At 38.7% G+C, this 19,251-nt stretch overlaps 1 protein-coding gene across 4 annotated transcripts in view; it reads right to left on the reverse strand.

Moving 5' to 3' along the window:
- Positions 1–4,685: 4,685 nt before the first annotated feature.
- ADAM23 (ADAM metallopeptidase domain 23) overlaps positions 4,686–19,251 on the reverse strand; it is a 190,703-nt gene continuing 176,137 nt past the window's right edge. For 2 of the 4 annotated variants that reach the window (XM_012446321.2, XM_012446322.2), the window contains one exon: positions 4,686–8,139. In XM_012446321.2, coding sequence (XP_012301744.1) covers positions 8,091–8,139 — 49 coding nt within the window. In that variant the 3' untranslated portion in view covers positions 4,686–8,090. Of the gene's footprint in view, positions 8,140–15,990; positions 16,082–19,251 lie in introns of all 4 variants that reach the window. The other 2 variants (XM_012446320.2, XM_012446323.2) reach the window with 2 other exon arrangements.

Genomic DNA, 19,251 nt, shown 5'->3' on the forward strand with positions numbered 1-19,251 from the left:
GTTCATCTCAGCTCTACCACTAATTGGAGTTCCCATGTTCTCTAGAGAACTTTTGAAAGCTCTCTAGAAAGCTTTGAAAAGACCAGGAAAGACTTCATGAAGGAGGTAGTACATATTTGAAGTGACACTCGGGGACATACAGGAATTTGATGGGCTGTGGTGAGCAGGAGCAGTCTTCCTAGTAGTATAAACAGGTTTAGCCAAAAACCAAGAGGCTAGTACTTCTTTGCCCTAAAGATACTCTCCTATCCTTTTCTGAAGCCAGCAGAACATGGCACATGGCACACACACACACACACACACACACACACACACACATACAAGCAGGGGAGTCAACACAAATCCTCTGAAAGAATCACTGGCTACCTACTTTGTAGGCTGCTTTTGTGTTCATGGGAAAAAACAAGAAAATGGTAAGTTTGAGAAATTAACAAATTATTAATGGAGATTATATACTGGTGATGATATTGATTTTATTATTTAAAATTTTTTTTCAAATTTTCTCCAATAAACATGTAGGACTTCATAATTATCAGAAAACAACAATTTTTTAAAAAATAATTGTTCCTTCCTGCTGGATTTTTCAGCTTCTGTATTTCTCTGCTCAAGAATCCTTTCCTTATTTCCCTTGATCTAGAATATTATGTGGGGCCTCTGGATTAGCCAGATTGACTGATTCATCCCTATCTCCAATTATCCTTGAGAAGCAAAGACAGGAAGAAACACCATTTTAAGATTTATGCGGATCTATTCAGATACTTCTGGTTGCCAGGTAGCAGACATCCAAAATCAATCACAGCATTTTCTCTAATCACTGGCTCAGGATCCAGGCAACCACTACACCACCTTAGTGAACATCAAGACAAAGCCTCAGTGAGCAGTGAGGAATGAGCCTCAATTTGCCAATGCCGGATTAATTCATCTCCCATAAATGAGCATATCTGAGTAAGCTTGTTACTACACAATGCACCACCATAAAAAAAAATCTTTAGGCAGATTCTCTTTGATACTCTGTGGCTTTCAGTGGCCACTTCTTATCCACACAATATAATAGTTAAGTCAACACTGTAAGTGGAAATTCATGAGAATGTCTGCCTGAGCCTTGACATGGCACCCTGTAACCCTGACTGGAAGCTAGGCCATGTCTGCATACTCATTAGAGCTATCAGCTGATTCCAGAGAGCAGACATAAAAATGTCCTAATATCTTATGCAGAAGCTACCTGATAGGTGCCAGTAGACCCAATCCTATGTGAAGACAGGTTCTGTTTTCACTGTCTTGATCCACAGTGTTTAAAAAATATGAATAGGTTTTACCATTTTTTAAAAAAGGAAATTTTATGTAAAAGCCTGGATTTCAGTCTTCTCTAGAAAAATAAATGGAATGGGCAATTTTCCACATGATGACAAGTGTCTGGAGCTGAGTAGAGGCTGCTCCCTTCAGGACAAGGTGTATGCTCTCCAACTCAGCTCAGCCTCCCTTAACCTTTGTTTGGCTCTATTGCCCTGTTCGGCTCATTTTGGTAACTGACTGGCTCCTGTAAACTCTAATTTTGTGACCTTTGCTTTGTAGCCCCTTCATCTATATAGGAAAAGCAGTTTAAAGCTATTGCATACAATTCATTTGCTATCTCTATAGGAGTACAATGGCTCTACAAGGCTGTGTCTGTTGCTGCAAAACAGAGGCCTCCCTGATGTCATTTACAATCCAAGTTACCTTTTTCTGTTCCTATCCTGAGTTCTGGGCCTAAAGAAGCAAGGAACTCTGCTGCAACCTCATTTACCTCCTGAAGGCTGGAAGCTATTTAAAGCTTCAAAGAGATCTGAAGAACTCTTCATGTACTCTTGATCATTCCGAGAGATTTTGTTTTGTTTTGTTTTGCCTTGTTTTTGTAGGACCAATTGATTTACTGGGCGAATTTGGCTTTCAATGATCATCACAGTCAGATAAATGTTCTCCTAAGGGTGGACTCCATGAGGCCACAAGTGTGGTCCTTACAATCACACCAGGGCATGTGTGTGTGCACATGCAATCAACTGCCAAAGGAGCATCAGCAGCAAATCCCTGCAGGAAATCTGTTTTCATGTGAAGAATCATCAAGTCATTTCATTTCTCTCTAGAAGTCACATACAAAGCCAAAAACTTTCGTGCTAGTCAAGAAGCCAGACCTGTGGATGGGCTTCGGAAAGGACTGAGGAATGATCATCTCTCCAAAGAGTAGCAGATAGATAAATGCCAATTTTGGTTCACCGGAAGTACAGCTAACTTAGAAAATGATGTTGACCCCTAATTAGTGGAAGGACGTACTAAATGATGCTTTAAAAGGTTTTATTGTTATTCTTACCCACCCCTCAATCCAGACTGAGATTAGCTAGGAAATTTTATGCTAAGAAAATATTAGATGTTCACAGCCAGGTCAGGAAACCCTCTTTGTCATTACTGACAGCCTCAAGCACTTGACTGATCCATGATGAGCACATCAGTGGAAAACTGTCTAAAAATGTAAGGTTTTAACAGAGATCATAATCTTCACACAGACAAAAGACACTCAGAAATCTGGTGAGGACAATTCTGAGCATTATGGGTTGTTCTGCTTGCAAGGCATTTATGAATGGGCTCCCCTGAGCCCACCATCAAAATGAGCAGGCCTCAGTTAAACTGCACAATAAGGGGTCACATTATTAGGCACAATTGCACAGGTATAGCCTCTTGCTCAACTGCCAGAATTTCTGTGAAACTCTCCTTGACTCCAAGTTCAGGGACAAAGCCTTGCTCTTCTCTTCCTCTGAAGCACCTAATATTTATGTTTATTATGGCACTTGCCACATAGGATTGCACGTTGCATCTTGCTCACAAGATTGAGTTCATCATCTGTCCTTGGAGCCAGGGGTACTACCATAGGATTCTTATAGATTGAGTTTGTAGAAAGGTAGGTAGGAAAGAAGGGAGGGAACTGAGGAGAGAAGAAACTAAGGCTGAATGGATGGGACACTGACCTCTACTTACCCAAGGGTTTTGGCGCCTCCTCCTGGGTCTTGCACTTGTTGCTTCCTGTGCCTTGAGTACGTTTCCCATTTTATTAGACTGGTAAATTCTTGTCAGATTTCAATATAGTTCAAAACTCACATCTTTTGGAAAGGCTTCTGCATCCCTCTCCCACCTGCCCATCAGTGCTCTTCTTTTTACTCTTAGCACAAGAGTAGCTTAGTTTACTCATCACCTTGCGTCTAGTGATTTTTTAAAAATATGTCTCTTCCTGCTAAATTGTGAACAACTTTAAGACAAGAATTTTCTTTTGTTTCTTCAGTTCCTAGGAGTTCCTGGCATAGGATAGAGGCATAATAAATAAGCTGAATGAATAAATTAGTGAGTGGAAGTCCCTAATCTTTGCACATTAACCTAAAGGGCACCTATTTTAAATTTTAAAAGTTACTTGGAAATTTCAGCATAAGCATATGGATTATCTACTTATTCACATCAAAATTTAACTCGAGGCTTGCTGCTCTATTATCCAGGGAGTTTCTGGATCACCTTTCTCAAGCCGTTACCAAGGATGCATGGAGTAGAACTCATTTCAATGTCATCCTCAAGAACAGAATGACTTAAAACACACACAAAAACAAATCATTGATGTAAAGTCACATATAAACAACACTCAAATACTCCAATAAGCTTTCTAATTTTAAGTATAATATTCACACTATTTTAAAAGTGTTTCTATATTTATTATATGAAATGACATGGAAACAAATGAATTATGGGTAATGGACGTAACATTCAAATAAGATTGTTGGGGTCTGAGTACAAGAAGTTCCTCTAAGGGACCTTTAAGGTGACTCCAAGAGGATGAGTCAATGAGGCCACAAAAAGAAGCAGGTTTGAGATCATGAGAGGTGGGCAGCACTTGACGTTGTGTTATTACGTTTGAGCCAGAACTTAGAGGAAATGAAAAGCCCTGCAGTTCTTTCATCAAAGGAGTGATGTGGTTGGATTAGCAACTGTGTGTCAGTGTAGTAGATACATGTGAGATGTATGTGTCTGTTAAGACCAAACCAAGGCAGGGCAATGGGATGGAGAGGAGACATACTGAAGACATTGATGAAGAAGGAATATAATTTGGTGACCAATTCCATGGGAGCTGTGAAGAAGTGCCTTCCTTAGAATGTTTCTTAGAGTACAACTTATATAACCAGATTTTTCTTCTAGTTTCTTTGTTGCTTGATTATAAACTTGGTACCAGGTCCAAAGTGTGGATGTTATTACTAGCCATCCATTCTTAAAACTCAGAAGTGAGACACTAAAAACAACAACAACAACAACAAAAACAACAACAAAAACAACCATCGATTCTAAGGTGGGTTTTTTCTGATTTATAAGCAGGAAAAAATTCCAGTGAATCCAATAAAACTGAATCCTAATTAGGCATATACTTATCATTAATCAGAGATTTTATTCTGTGCCATTGACTGCTTAAATTTTCAATGAGCCTTTGGATGGGTGCTAAAACTCTGATGATATCAGGCACATGGACCATTTAATTAGCAATACAAGAGGACACAGAAAAGAGGTTTAAAAGAAATGATTAATGCATAAAGCTACAATATTCTATGTTAACGAAAGTTTTAATACACATTTGACTTAAAGATGCATACAATGACTACTAAATCTCCATTCATAGGCAGCCAACAAGATATGAATGAATTTATTAATTTCAAACAAAACTTCAGGTAGTGCACTTAAAAAAATTACAAAGCACTTAAAAATGGAAATTAACAATGGAAGCAACAATGACTATAAAACATGATGGGATAAATTTAAATAACGGGTTCAAGTATTGTTTGTAAAGTTCTTCAGACACTAGTCTTTGAAAAGTTTGTGCATTTCCCATCTTTGCATAGAAAAAAACAAAAACCACACACACCACTTGGTAAAACTCCACAGCTCTATGTGATTCATGTTTCATAACATGCACTTATGTGTACTGCTCAGTTATCTAGTAGGAGTAGCTCTAATTCAATGGGCTCATGCACGATCCCAGATGAGCAATGAAGTTAGTGCACGTCTCCTCATCCAGGTGTCATTAATTGATGCAGTAAAAGTATAGCAGGTGAAATAGGAACTTGATCATCACTTAACACTAACTCTTGTTAGGTAACATTAAACAGTGATACACTTGTGCTTTGAGCTCAAACTAATAAAAAGGAATATCCACACCACAAAAATCAGCAAATGAATGGCATGTGCAAAAGAAAATACAGCAAAGAGTTTGAAACTACGTTACCCAATACCATCAAAAATAATTATATTCCATTGTTTACAATTGATATGGTTGCATTATCTTTCATATTCATACACACATAGCTTAAAGCTTGTGTATTTTACATATACATAAACAAATAATTTAACATTGGAGCATGGGTTCGGTTACCTATGAAATTGCCAGTGTTAACAAAAAGTTACGCTGACATTTGCCATATGTACATAATATTTGGGGACCACTGTGGTCTGATTTAAAACATAACATCGCACATTTACAATGTTGTTTGTGAAATGCTTAAAAGTCAACAACAGAGATTTAACTTGTTTTGTAACCACCATGATTTTGTTTCTGTTGTCTCCATGGTGCCTCTGGAATCTTAGTGAAATGTGTATGGTGTACTTCGCAGCAGCTTAGTATCTATTAGAGAACAGGACCCAGCAACAAGGAAACACTAAGCAATGCAGCAACAGGAAAAGATAGCAAGTAATCTGAGTTTCCTCCAAGTTTCTTCCGAGCTGAAAGAGCCATTGCCACTAACTAGAGGGATGCTACCTGTGTCCTATGAAGCCAGGAGTAAGGCTGAGAGGCCTTGTAGATAGCCCTGTTATTACAATATAAATGTACAGCTTGTCCTAGAGAAAGCCTGCCTACCTGTGTAGCACCTATTACTCAGAAAGCAACACATGATAAGATGTTTGGTGACAGTCTATTATAGAATATAGAAATTAAATTTTCTGCTCTGTAATTGTGATGCTTCCCCAATTAAAGCCACATTGGGGGAAGAAACCCCCATTGTGTCTAGCAGTGCATTTTTAGAACATAATATTTTCCAAAGTCAAAGTTGTAAGACTGGTAACATGAATCTTGCTGAAAACGGACTTGGAGCTAAATCTAGCAATGGATTTGGTGTCATGAAGAGTGACAAGTACAACTGCATGTTCTCCTAAAAAAGGGGGGGCATCAGAGAACTAGGGGCTCTTTGGGAGTCTTTACTAAAGCTCATCTATAGACGGATGCTCACCTAAGTGATCACATACAAGTTTATACATTAAAAAACAAAGCTGCGACCAAATTTCTTTAGCTTATTTACTTAACATGTGACAGAAGCTATCTTGACCATATTTAGAAAAACAAAATCAGTGAAAGTGAAGGAAACTCAGAGGGACTTGGAAAGCCCAGATTACAACTGCAAATCTGGCTGGAGGGAGAAGAAGAATGTGGATTCGTATATAGTAGAATCCCATTATAATCCAGTGCAACACTCCATTGACCAGTAAAATACCAGAGGTCAGGCAAGGTTTCTTGATAGCACAGGACAACATAAGAGCTTATTTTAACAACGCTGATACAAAGGTAACTGCTCCTTCTATTCCCATGACCACTTTTCCAATAGGGTTCTACCATATATATTTTGAGTCAGGAAGATGGATATGGATGAAATATTGACACTAACAAATACAAATAAAATGGAAAGCTTCATTGTTTCCAAGCTTTTAACATTTAAAAATTATTTTTTTTTATTTAAGGCTTTAAGTTTATCCTCCTTTCACATTAAAGATAGGGAAAGGAAATTGTCAAAACTGAAAACTAAAATCATGAGCTTGGCACTTTTGTGATTAATTTGAAAGGGTGTCTACTTTCTTACATTATATACATAGGTTTATAATGACATCAAAAAAACTTAGATAGTACACATATTTGCATTTACATAATTTTGTGTCTTTGATATGGGTTTTGTTGCGTCCCCCCACTTTTGTTTATTTTTGGTTTAACACACACCAACTTTAAACTGCACTTGTTTTGTGCCCAAACTCCCTGCATCTGTGGCTACATCTGTCTTTTTAAGCAAGCCCAAGAGTCATTGTATAACATGTTACAAGAGATAAGAACAGAGACAGAGAAAGAAAGAGAGATAAGAAACAAAAAAGATGGGGAGCAAAAAATAAACTCAAGTTTACAGAGAAACTTTACAAGGAAAATATCTCAATACAGACAAGTGAAAATGATGTGTCAAAATCTCTTATTTCTATATTTACATTTATAAAAGAACTATACAATAGCATCATTGTTCAAATTCCAGCTCCCATTCCCAAAGGATGCTCAGTCCAGGAGAAAACACAATGGGAAAAGTGAATCAACAAGAGCAAGGTCCGTGGAGTTCACCCTGGCCTGGTCTCCAATGGGGAGTGGGGACTAGAAAGGGCAGGAGGTGGGGGGTAAGAAGTGGGAGGATGGGGTGTGGGGACATGTCTAAGTGAAGAGGCCCAGGCAGCTTCTGTGTGTTCGTCTGTCTTCTTCACCTTAGGAATTCCGTTGCAGGTTTTGCTGAGAATTGGCTTGCTAGCTTGTTGTATATATGCCATGCAGTTTTTACCCTTTCGAAAATTAGATCTTCATGCCACTGGAGTTTGTCATCGGTAGGAAAGGAAAAAAAAATTCATGCCAAATCATTTAGAAGATATTAAGTGCCGGCAGGCTGAGGGAAAAAAATCATTTGCTATTTATTTAATGATTCTTTTATTGCACTTAATTTGTGTGTGTGTTGTTCCTTCTTCTGTCAGGAAAAAAAAAAAGATTCGGAAACAGTTCTTTTTATAGCATGGTCTTTTGCCCTCTCCCCCATTTGATAGGTGGCGAAAGCAGTTCTTTGAGATTATTTCCAAAACAGACAGTTTTCTTTTAACCCATTCCTGTCACCCCAACTTTAGCTCCGTAGTCATTACCACCCAAGGGTTTTGTTTATAAACTTAATAGTTCGAGCAACACTGCTGCGAGTATGTCATACCCAGAATCCAACAGTGCAAGGCGGTGTCCATCCAGCGCAGTTGATTCAGATGGGGCCTTGCTGAGTAGGATCGAACCTCCTCTTCTTGACATTTCTTCCAGAGTGCGTCAAAAGAAGATGTAAGCAGAGGGGGAAAATCCACAATATTAATCAGATGATGATGAGAGAGTGGTGATGATAATAACAATAATGCTAGTTCCAGAGCAGAGTAATTAACTCACATGGAGGCAGTCTCCAAAATAACTTGAAATTGAAAGACAGAACAGCTAATGCTTTTGAATGTCTTCACAACATACCCCCTAGAGTATGTCCTTTGGTGAAGACCAAAGCAAGCTTTGAGTTGTTCATTTTAAATCACAGGAAGACCCTGAGGCCCAATTTGTCTCTTGTTTCAGAAATAATGACACTGCTAATTCATTAGGTGAAAATTATTACAGGAAGGCCTCTTCCGTGAAGGGGCGTATTGGGAGAGCTATGAAAAACGGACAGTCTCGTAGGTACTCCCTCCAGGCTTACAGCAATTCTATAGCAGTGGACTGGCCTTTGCCACAGTGGCAAAAAAGCCTTGCTCTATTCAATTATCTTGCTGCTTTGGGCGTGTGAGCTCTTACCACACTATGGAACAAGCATTTTTCATATCCAGAAAGTTGAAAAACAGAGTGCACAGTAAGACAGTACACTCAAAGGAGAGTGGACACAGGTTCGGGTTAGTGAAGCAAATGCAGCATTTAGCTTAGTTGAAAATCAGCAAGTTAAAATGCTTTGCTCACAGTGTCCAGTCTCCTAAAAAGTGGCTCCTATGTTTAAAGAGAAAAGAAAGAACCAGCAAGACACTACAAGGCAACAATAAAAATTGGTTGCAACCTCCCCATGGTCTGGCTTCATGTGGGGCATCAAGCAAGGGGTTCATGCATTTAGTCTGCATACTGGGCGGGTGCAAGGCTGCTGCCACCGAGGCATCATGCAAAACTGGAGACTGAGGAGTCCCCAGAGCCCTCATTCCCCTGCCCACTGACTCAGGGCCAGCTGGATACCCTTACAGGCCCTAAGTATCAAAACCATTGCAATATATTCCTCTTCCCCCACTAGTAATTCAAAATAAAAACAATACCAAAGCTCAAAATAGGTATAAAGGCATCTGCAAAGTTCTTATTTTTCCCAAGATGGTCACTTAGATGCTTCTCTTTTGAAATAACATTAAAAGTCTTTAAAGAAAACCTGTCTTTTATTTTTAAAAGTTTACATTAAAATGCCTTCATGAGTAACCTAAGCGTGTGACTCATTGGCCTAGTAGGTAACCACTGTAGCAAACAATTTGCAACAATGCTGTTTACTTTTCATCACCGTTCCCACCCAGCCCTCTTTTAAGTTAATATTCTTGAGAGTGGGCCCTGCTGATGCTACCCAAGAAACCAGTGTGAGACCAAAAGGCAAGTCTCCCACAATGCATCCTCCACCAAGGTAGTTTGCTGAGGAGCACAGGGTCTCCATCTGCCACCTATGTTCATATCCCTGGAAGGTAGGGGTTTAAGGAGCCACACTCTGAGTCAGGAGGAAAAACAGAGGCCGCCTGACCTTGTGAAATGACCCTGAAGGATCAGGGGCCCCAATCTTGTGAGCTAGAGAGTACTGCTAGAACTCAAGATAAATATTAAACTAAAGTTTCCTCAATAAATCTAAATGTAGAGGAAAGGGCAAACCAAGCTAGCACTGTGCATGTAAATGACTATATTGCCCACATCTAAATTCCTTCATTCAACTTCAGGAATGACAGATAAGTAGCCATGTCCAAGGTCATAACATCAACAAAATCCATTTTTAAATGGAGATAGGAAATTCCATTTCAGTCTGGCACACAGGCAACCTCCGGTGTCCAAAATCTTGTGCTCTTTATAAAAGTTTGTTTTTGAAGCTTCGGTTGCACCTTTTTACAGAAATATTGCTCTTCAGGATCACTGGGTTCCCAGGTCAGACCAAGAGGCCAAGCCATCCTGCAGAACTATATATTTTTTTGGATGAAAATGGACTCTGAACATCAATGGGGCATTCCAGGACATTAGCTCTTCCACTGATGTCCCAGCAGGTGGAAGGTGAGCTCCTTTAACAAGGGAGGCGACCCCACAATGAAGACAGAGATGAATGTTCCTGAGGCAAGCGGACTGTGAGGGTGCCTCACATATAAATCGTAAAACCACTATGGCCACTGTATGTTGAGAAAGGCCTGAATTTCCTCTATGAAAAAAAAATTCTTTCAGTTCAATTTAAATGTGAAAATACAACTATTGTAGGTAGGTCCTTGCTGTCTTTCTCCCATAACAGTTTCCTCTGAATACCCTCTGCTCACTAGGATTCTGAAGGTAATTAACTTTCTTATCATAACTTGCAAGGTATTTCTGGATCATTATAAAACACTAGCATAATCCATAAAGCTTACATTGCCACAGCTTTCATCAATTTTTACTACTTCTGAAATAATCTGGACTTTTGTGTACAATATACATTACACACATAAACAACTACACAAAATTAAAGCAAAACTCTTTGCGTAACAGTAACCATCTCTGAGCTAGAAAGCCTTTAGATCTTTCAAGGGCATGTGTGAATCCACAGTTACCACATTCTTATCGTCACCTCCCGCACTCCAGCGACGTCCCCCTAGCCCAATCCATCCTAAGCCACCTTACACTGAGCTTACTTCCCTGGGGTGCTGGGGCAGGGAAATGCACTGATCTTCCTGGCCAGCCTGGCACCATGAAAGAGAAAGTGCTTAACTCAGCAGTCCCAGGTATTAAGGGAATTAGGCTTCTCATTTTTGGACTGGGATACAGTCATGGGATTCAAAAAAGCAGCAGCCTGGTTATACTCCTCATGGAAAGACTAGCCAAATTTAATCCCATTTCTTAATTCTGTAAAAGTCAAAAGACCCCCACAAAAAAGGTATTTACTCTTTTGAGAAAATATAATTAGCAATATTAAGTTCCTTTCAGATTGTATCTGACTTGACATTCAGATAACTTTTTTTTTTTTTTTTGAGACAGAGTTTCGCTCTTGTTGCCCAGGCTGGAGTGCAATGGCGTGGTCTCGGCTCACTGCAACCTCTGCCTCCTGGGTTCAAGGGATTCTCCTGTCTCAGTTTCCTGAGTAGCTGAGATTATAGGCGTGCACCACCATGTCCTGTTAATGTTTGTATTTTTGGTAGAGACGGGTTTCACCATGTTGGCCAGGCTGGTCTCAAACTCCTGATCTCAGGCAATCTGTCCACATCAGCCTCCCAAAGTGCTGGGATTACAGGCATGAGCCACCACACCCGGCCTCAGATAACTCTTAATGTTTCTGGCAATAGTCTAGATATAGCTCTTTAAATTTCATTTTGTGTAAGTACATAAACAGCCTTTTCTTTAACATGTCCAATAAAATGGAATGTAGGCCAGACAGAATCTCTTAGACCCAGAGTAAGGCTCAGCATGAGCTTGTAACACAAATAACTTCTCAGAGAGAAGAAACCACATATGATAATTACACGGGGTTATGAATATTAAATTAACAACTTTAATGTAAGGAGTAACTATGCCAGGCCAGTATGGCCACTATTGAAACCCACTCGGCCACTGAATCCCATGGACAGAGCAAGTAGTGGGAGAGTAAGATGTGGTAATGAGGTTCCACAGACTGAGGTGTTACAGTATGGTTGGAATAGCTCAGTGTTCATCCTGTAGTCCTTTCTATTTCAATTGTCAACAAAAGTCGTCACTATTACCTTCATTTCTTTTCCTACCATCACCTAGAATTTCTCTTTTCCTACCACCATCACCTACTAAAGTCCATGTAAATGACTTTGCTCACATCTAAAACCCTACATTCAAGTTTAGGAAATATCAGATAAACAGCCATGTCTAAAGCGCTGAAGGCAATCCTGTTCACTTTTAAATGGAGATACGAAATTATCTTTTCATATACTTTTCACCTTTCCTAAGCTTTAGGGGAGATGCTACTAAAGTGATCCTGCTTTTTCTAATGTCCAGTAAAAGCAACAGCTCTAACAGTCGATTCAAGCGGTATTATTATTCATTGTTGGGTAGGTGTCACAGGTCTTCATAAGTCAACCAGGACAAAGGTTTGTCATCTCTGCACCACAGCTCATAACTTTATTCTGTGTGTGTGGGTGCCGGGGAGGAACAGGAGCATGGGGTGAATGAAAATAAATGCAGATACAGAAGTAGAGCAAATTGGTATGCCACATGCCTACGTTCATTTTTCACAGCATTTCATAGAGAAAATCCTAAGACCCTCAATACCTGGGAATCTGTAATAGACTAATCATACCCTTAGTAACCTCATACTTGTGGAGTATGAAATTAAGCAAAGTTAGCCGGACGCAGTGGCTCACACCTGTAATCCCAACATTTTGGGAGGCCAAGGTCGGGAGTTTGAGACCAGCCTGGCCAACATGGAGAAACCCTGTCTCTACTAAAAATACAAAATTAGCTGGGCATGGTGGCATATAGCTGTAATCCCAGCTACTCGGGAGGCCAAGGCAAGAGAATCCCTTGAACCTGGGAGGCGGAGATTGTGGTGAGCCAAGATTGCACCATTGCACTCCAGCCTGGGCAACAAGAGCAAAACTCCGTCCCCTCCCCCACCCCCCCAAAAAAAGAAATTAAGCAAAGATACTAAGTTAAATTAAGCAACAGTTACTACCCATCACATTACACAATATGTAAGAATGTTTTTTTTAAATCTACCAAACAAAGCATTTAAAAATTTCTTCAGGAAATCCACAACCTTGCTTGTGGAAGCCTTGTTTGCATTAACCAAAGATGTCTGACTCAACTACTCTACTAAAAGGAAGTATGTAATTTAAATTTGTATTATTCTCAGCTTATAATAATCTTGATACATCTTTGTTATCAGTTCACACACACAAATGTGCACACATTCACACAGGCATGCACACATTTTCATGCTTTTTACCACCTATTTCAGAGGAAATATAGTTTAAGAACTTTAAAGAATGGCAGGCCAGGTCAGGGCTCAGAGCACAGCTGTATTTCTCATTTATACTTGAGCGGGTCACATATGGTATGATACTTCTACATCTAAATTACTCACTAGTACATCTAAAGAAATGTGATATTAGGAAAAAGCAGTATTTTCCCTGAGCAGTTACTATATGTTCCTTCAATCTAAAAGTTGAACTGCCCTCAAATTGTTCGGGTTACTTTACCAACTTTTCTTCTTGAAATAAAAACCTGGTATCAGGAGGGATTCCCAATAGCAGTATTTAGAACAATCTTTGTACAAATTATTTTCAACTTCTGATTCTAAAGGAATCTCTTTTCAAACATTTACATTGAACTCAATGAAACCCAAAGGCTTTCCATTCAACTAGCAAATAATTATACTTACGAATTATCTCCAGACTAGTAATCTCCAAAACTGACCAAATGGTGGGAAAACCTAAACATTATCACTCAGCACCAAAAGCCTTTTATTACAAGGGAGAAGTGTTATTTAAAGCTGAAGACAACCACACAGCTGCTACTAAAATTTAAAGCAAATTAAGACCCTCATGTAGCAACCAATAGTTGTTCAGGAGTAGCACATTCTCCAATGTAAACTCCTGAAGTTACACGTTCTGGAATTATTCTTATTCTTCATCATTTTCTTTGCTTCACCCTATTGTGTGGCTTTCACAGTTCTCCCTGAAAGTGATGATTAGAGTTCTAGGGCACAGGAAGGAGCTTTGACTTAGCTCAGCAGTACAGGTCCCTACACAGCAACAACCAGGCAGCAGTCAGCAAAGGCTGTTTCTCATCACTAAGTGTTGATCCCCCACCTTTTGTTTTTTGCTCTTGTGATAATGAGATCTCACTCTCTCAGATATAAATAATCTTTACAGGGCCTAATCCACTTATATACACAGTGATAAAGGCTTTTCCATTTTTCCCCAAAGAAACATGCAATTCAAGCTGTGAGCTAGGCCAGGCCACACTGTTTTGAGGTCCTGCTACAGAATAGTGTGCTCTTCTCTCCAACACCGCAATGATAAATTTGGCATTGCATGTGACTAGATGGCAAAGATTAGCAATAGACTGTTTTCCAGGCCTTTGAACCCAGGATTTCTTAATGCCAAATGAGGCATAAACCTGGGCATGATCCAAATTTATTTTTCTTGAGGCATACTTATGAAAAAATTCAAGGAAGCATTATAAAATATTAACAGAGTATGGCAGTGCTATAATGGTCAATGAGTTTTTTTGTAGCAGTGGAACACTAAGAAAAGTTTTGCTTGAGTTAGGCCAGCCCAAACAAAAACATCTTTCTTGCTAGATGCCACATGCGTGATTCACTATGCGGGCAATGTACCAAAACAGTAACTTTAAGTCTGAGTTGCCCATTTTATGTGTGTGTTTTTGAAAACACACTGATGCCAAAACTATTTTACTAAATAAGTTCAACTTCATAAATATACCAAGAGAAAAGAAGTATAATTTTATAATACTATTTCAAGTTAAAGGCACTCAAAAACTGTAGGCTTACTCATTAAATGTTTTTTTTTTTTTTTTTTTTTTGAGACGGAGTTTCGCTCGTACCCAGGCTGGAGTGCAATGGCGCGATCTCGGCTCACCACAACCTCCGCCTCCTGGGTTCAGGCAATTCTCCTGCCTCAGCCACCTGAGTAGCTGGGACTACAGGCACGCGCCACCATGCCCAGCTAATTTTTTTTGTATTAGTAGAGACGGGGTTTCACCATGTTGACCAGGATGGTCTCGACATTAAATCTTAATATTATAACAAATTGGCAGAAAATGTTGAATGTATTTAAATCATCTTTGGTTTATTTAATCAGCTTCTAATAATAACACTTTAGCTGGCTCAAACTTATTGAATTCAAAAACTCAAATATAAGACTTATAAAGTTTATAATTAGGGCAATTATTCAGATAGTTCAGGGCAAAAGCTTCCTTTACTGAGCAACCAGATGGAGGCAAGGTGGGTTTTGAATTTGGGTAATGGTCTTATTTCCACTTAAACTTGTTTCTGTAAATCTGGCTGAAACTTAATTTATCACAGGACGTACAGGAGGGCTTACCTACAAATCATAATCATCAAGTCATTATAGCATGATAAGGTATAAAAAGTAATTATCCAATGATTCTGGAGTGTAGAAACATCCAACCTGGATAAATCAGGTTTAAAAATTTTGATCACAATTAAGGTTTATTTGTGAATACCTAGTGTGCCTCTTTAAACAATCTTAGTTCAGTAATCAGTGTGCCATCCAAACTAAAAGGTCACTAGGAAAACACACCAAGTCTACCTGTCAGGTCAATATTTAGTCCTTGATTAGAAAATATTAAGTGTCACAAAGCCACATTTTTCAAATTCTGATTTAAAACTAATTCAGTTGGTTGAGAACTATACAAATACTTTTTAAATCTGTTTTTATTAAACTATAAAGCTTTTTAAATCACAAAGCTACATATGCTATGTTACACATGAAAAATACAAGTAATGATTGCATGATTACTTAGGTTGTAAAAATTTCAAAATATCAGTGGACTATAAACAAGTTTGAAACAGATACGAGCAATTTACATCCACCTATTTTCAACTACACGGTTTCCTTGATTACCTGTGTATAAATGAATGTATCTCAGAATGCCTGCTCTTAGAAGCTGGACTGTCTTCTACTGAAGAGATTCTTTGTTCTCCTTAAAAATTAGTGTATATGAATTCCTTCCCCATTTCCCACTTCCCTGAAGATGACAGTTGGGGGTCTGTGTTTCTTCTTTTCTAACCCATTTCTGAATGAAAAAGACTTATTTTTTGCAGTTTGACTGATAGAATCTAAACTCTTGTAGCAGGAACTCAAAACTTGGTTATGTAAGCAGAAAAGAGAAGTGCCAGAGCCACTGAGACGAAGACATGCGGCATTGCTTACTTAAATCCCCAGCCTGTGCCCCCAAGGACAATAGCTGCTACCAGGATGGCACCAGCGATGGAGCCTATTATGAGATTGGTGGCACTAGGACCTGTGACAAAGGATCATGGGAAGAGAGTCATATGAACCAACCACTTTTGTTACCACAAGGGAAAGGCAGTTTAAGCAGTTTCAGGAAGTAAATATCCTGTGTAAAAGATGGCTAAACATTTAAATTGCCTTTATTTACTTAGCTTAATTGCACTTTAAATGTTATGGTGAGCGATTGCTTGGATTTATATGCCTTTAAATCTAAAGTTTCTGCACCATTGACAATTAAGTTCCATTAAATTCACCTTTCACAGAATTTGAAGCAAATAGGCCCCATTTGCTGTCTTGGCACATTCTTATTCTCTTCCCCTTTCCCAGTATCATAAATCAAGTAAGTAAAAGCGAACAGAGAACACCATCGCATTCAGATTAGCTCCATGTGACTGACAAATGGGGGCACGGAGGAAAGGAAAAACATTCTGCTACAATGCCCTTCCAAAAAGCACCTAAAAGTGGTCTGAATGCTAACTTTTTAATTCCCCACTTGGAGACAGTTAAAATTTAGCAGTCAGAAGGAAGTCACCAATAAACATCTGACTTTTGAAGCCTTGCTCTCAAAGATACACTTCTTCATGGTCCTTACAGTGGTAAAGACCAAAATGGGGTTCCAAAGGCAAGATATAAGGAAGCATAACTCTCATTTGGGTAATTTTGGGGAAATAGTAAAAAGATTCCTTAGATTCAGCTGAGAATAGCTTTAAAGTTCCCATTGATTACTAAGAGAACTTTGAGGCTTAGAGATGTAAAAAAGCAGAGAGCCAAAGGACAGCAAGAAAGAAAAGATAAGGTGGCGTTTCTATCGATTGTTGAGTAACAGCTAATCCATATTCAGGTAACTCCTGTCCACTTGCTCACTCCTCTCCTTAAGCTCAGCATTTTAAAATCTAAGCAACGTTAAACCTAGTATAATAATTACTTTAAATATCACATCCTTCAGGATGCTAATATGCAGGTATAGTGTCCCCTAACAACAAAATACTTTCAGTCCTATCTATCCCTGCTCCAGGAATCACAAAGCCAATATCACTAGTTTCTCTAAAATCCTCAAGTTTTGTGTATACATTCATTTCTGTGTAAAAATTCTCTTTTCTGCTCACATCAGTGCCCTCAACTGTGTACATAAATGGATGCCACCTTTGGCAGCACTCAAATTGCATGCACACTGTGTTTTTACTTGGAGATCACCCAGGGCTTGGTGGGCAGGCAGAGGACAGCTGCAAAGGGGTGCAGGTCTCTTCAGGCTCCTGGGCTTGTGACATGCTCTTAATAAGACTAACCACTGACCGTCTAGAGAATGAATCTCAGTTGCCTTTAGTGATACACCAATAATAATAATAATGAGAGCCATAAAAATAGTTTAGCTACTGTATTGTGCACTTACTATGTGCCGGACACAGTTCTGAGCACTTAACATATATAGTATCTCATTTGACCTTTACAAAAATCATATGAGGTGGGAACTATGACTATCCTTGTTTAATAGAGGAGGAAACAGAGTCTTCTAGAAGTTAGTGAGTGATAACAGCAAGATTTGAACACAGATTTGTTTGACTCTAAAACATATCCTATAAATCAAGGGTCAGCAAACCAGAGCCCACAGACCAAATCTGGCCACACTGTCTGTTTTTGCAAAAAAGTTTTATTGGAACACAGCCATGCACATTCATTTACATATTGTTTATGGCTGCTTTCATGCTGAGACAGCACCGTTGAGAAGTTGTGATAGACAACAACCCTGCAGGCTGAAAGCCAAAACTATTTACCATCTGGCCCTTTACAGAAAGTTTGCTAACCTCTGTTTTAATGAAACTTTATTCCATTTACATGTATTTCCTCCCCACATTTCAACAGAGAATCAAATTTCAAAACAATCACTAAAAAACATATAACCATGTACATACCCTATGCTTTGGATATAATTTGTACTTCGTTAGCTTCAGAAAACATAGGCTAGGATTAGAATCAATACGTAACTCATGAAAAATGATTCCTGACTTACAAACTAAGGAGTAGAAATAAAACAAAAAAACAAATAACAAAAAAAACTCCTGCCCATGGAATTCCTAGCCACTGAATGAACATTATCAGTTAAACTAAAAAATGTTAAGACAGTCTATATTGTACTATATTATTTTTTAAAAGCTATATTTACTTGAGCAATTATGCTAAAACTTGGAATTTGAAGGAAAAAAGTCAGTAAGCTAATAGACAACTGGTGCTCATAAACCAAAAGTAACAAATCTGTCTTTAGGAAAAATATATATACACTTACACAGACTTACCTGTCACAATTAGAAATAGTTACAAATGAACAAAACTGGAATGACTGATGAAAACGAACGCTTATAACAAGGACTATGTTTTACAACAAAGGCCTCTTTGATGTTGCCTATCTCTAAGACTTAAAGGAAGGATTATTAAAATCGATCCTTTCAATTAGTACATTTAAGGACACCAAAATTACAGCCAATCATTAAAAAACGCATTTGGGATGGTTTTCAGAAAACTACCATTTGTCAAGGAGGAATTTCACATAAATGCATGCATGGAACTGGTCCTGAAAAAGGAATGTTTCTCCTATATATAAACCAGACAACAGATCCAAGGGGAAATTTTACAGGACAAAGTTCTTGTCTCTAAATATTTTTATTTCTGGTATGGTCTTTGGTTCCTAATACATAGGAGAAACAAAATCCCTTTTCTAGTATGTCTAGCTTCCCCTGTGCTAACCAGCTTCACAGTCCATAGTGATGAGATGTGAGTTAAGAAGATCTAAGTCTGGTCAAAGTCCTTGAATCCAGGAGGAAGAAGGCTCATGTCATCTCCAACACAGGTGTGAACTATGAACCTGCTTTCCTCTTGATGCTATTTTGGTGCCTGGGTCTCCCAATTCCAGTAGGTAAGAGGAGCACCCGTTTGTTCTAACCAATGGGACTAAAGAAAAACATGTCTGATATTCACAATAAGCCCATGATTTGGGGGTGGCTGAGTAAAAGATATCTAGTGATTCCTGAAGATACTGGTAATTCATTCCTGGGCCACTTTGAAGTGTTACCACCACCACAGTAGATAGAAAAGACGGTGTAAAGGGCTACATTTGTCATTCTTAAACATTCTTTTTCTAATTAGAGAGAGAAGAAAAAAAATCGTGATAATCTTTTAACCTACAGA

This window comes from Aotus nancymaae, unplaced genomic scaffold, assembly GCF_030222135.1.
Source record: "Aotus nancymaae isolate 86718 unplaced genomic scaffold, 86718_ANA_hifiasm-v0.15.2.pri h1tg000008l, whole genome shotgun sequence".
Lineage (NCBI taxonomy): Eukaryota > Metazoa > Chordata > Mammalia > Primates > Aotidae > Aotus > Aotus nancymaae.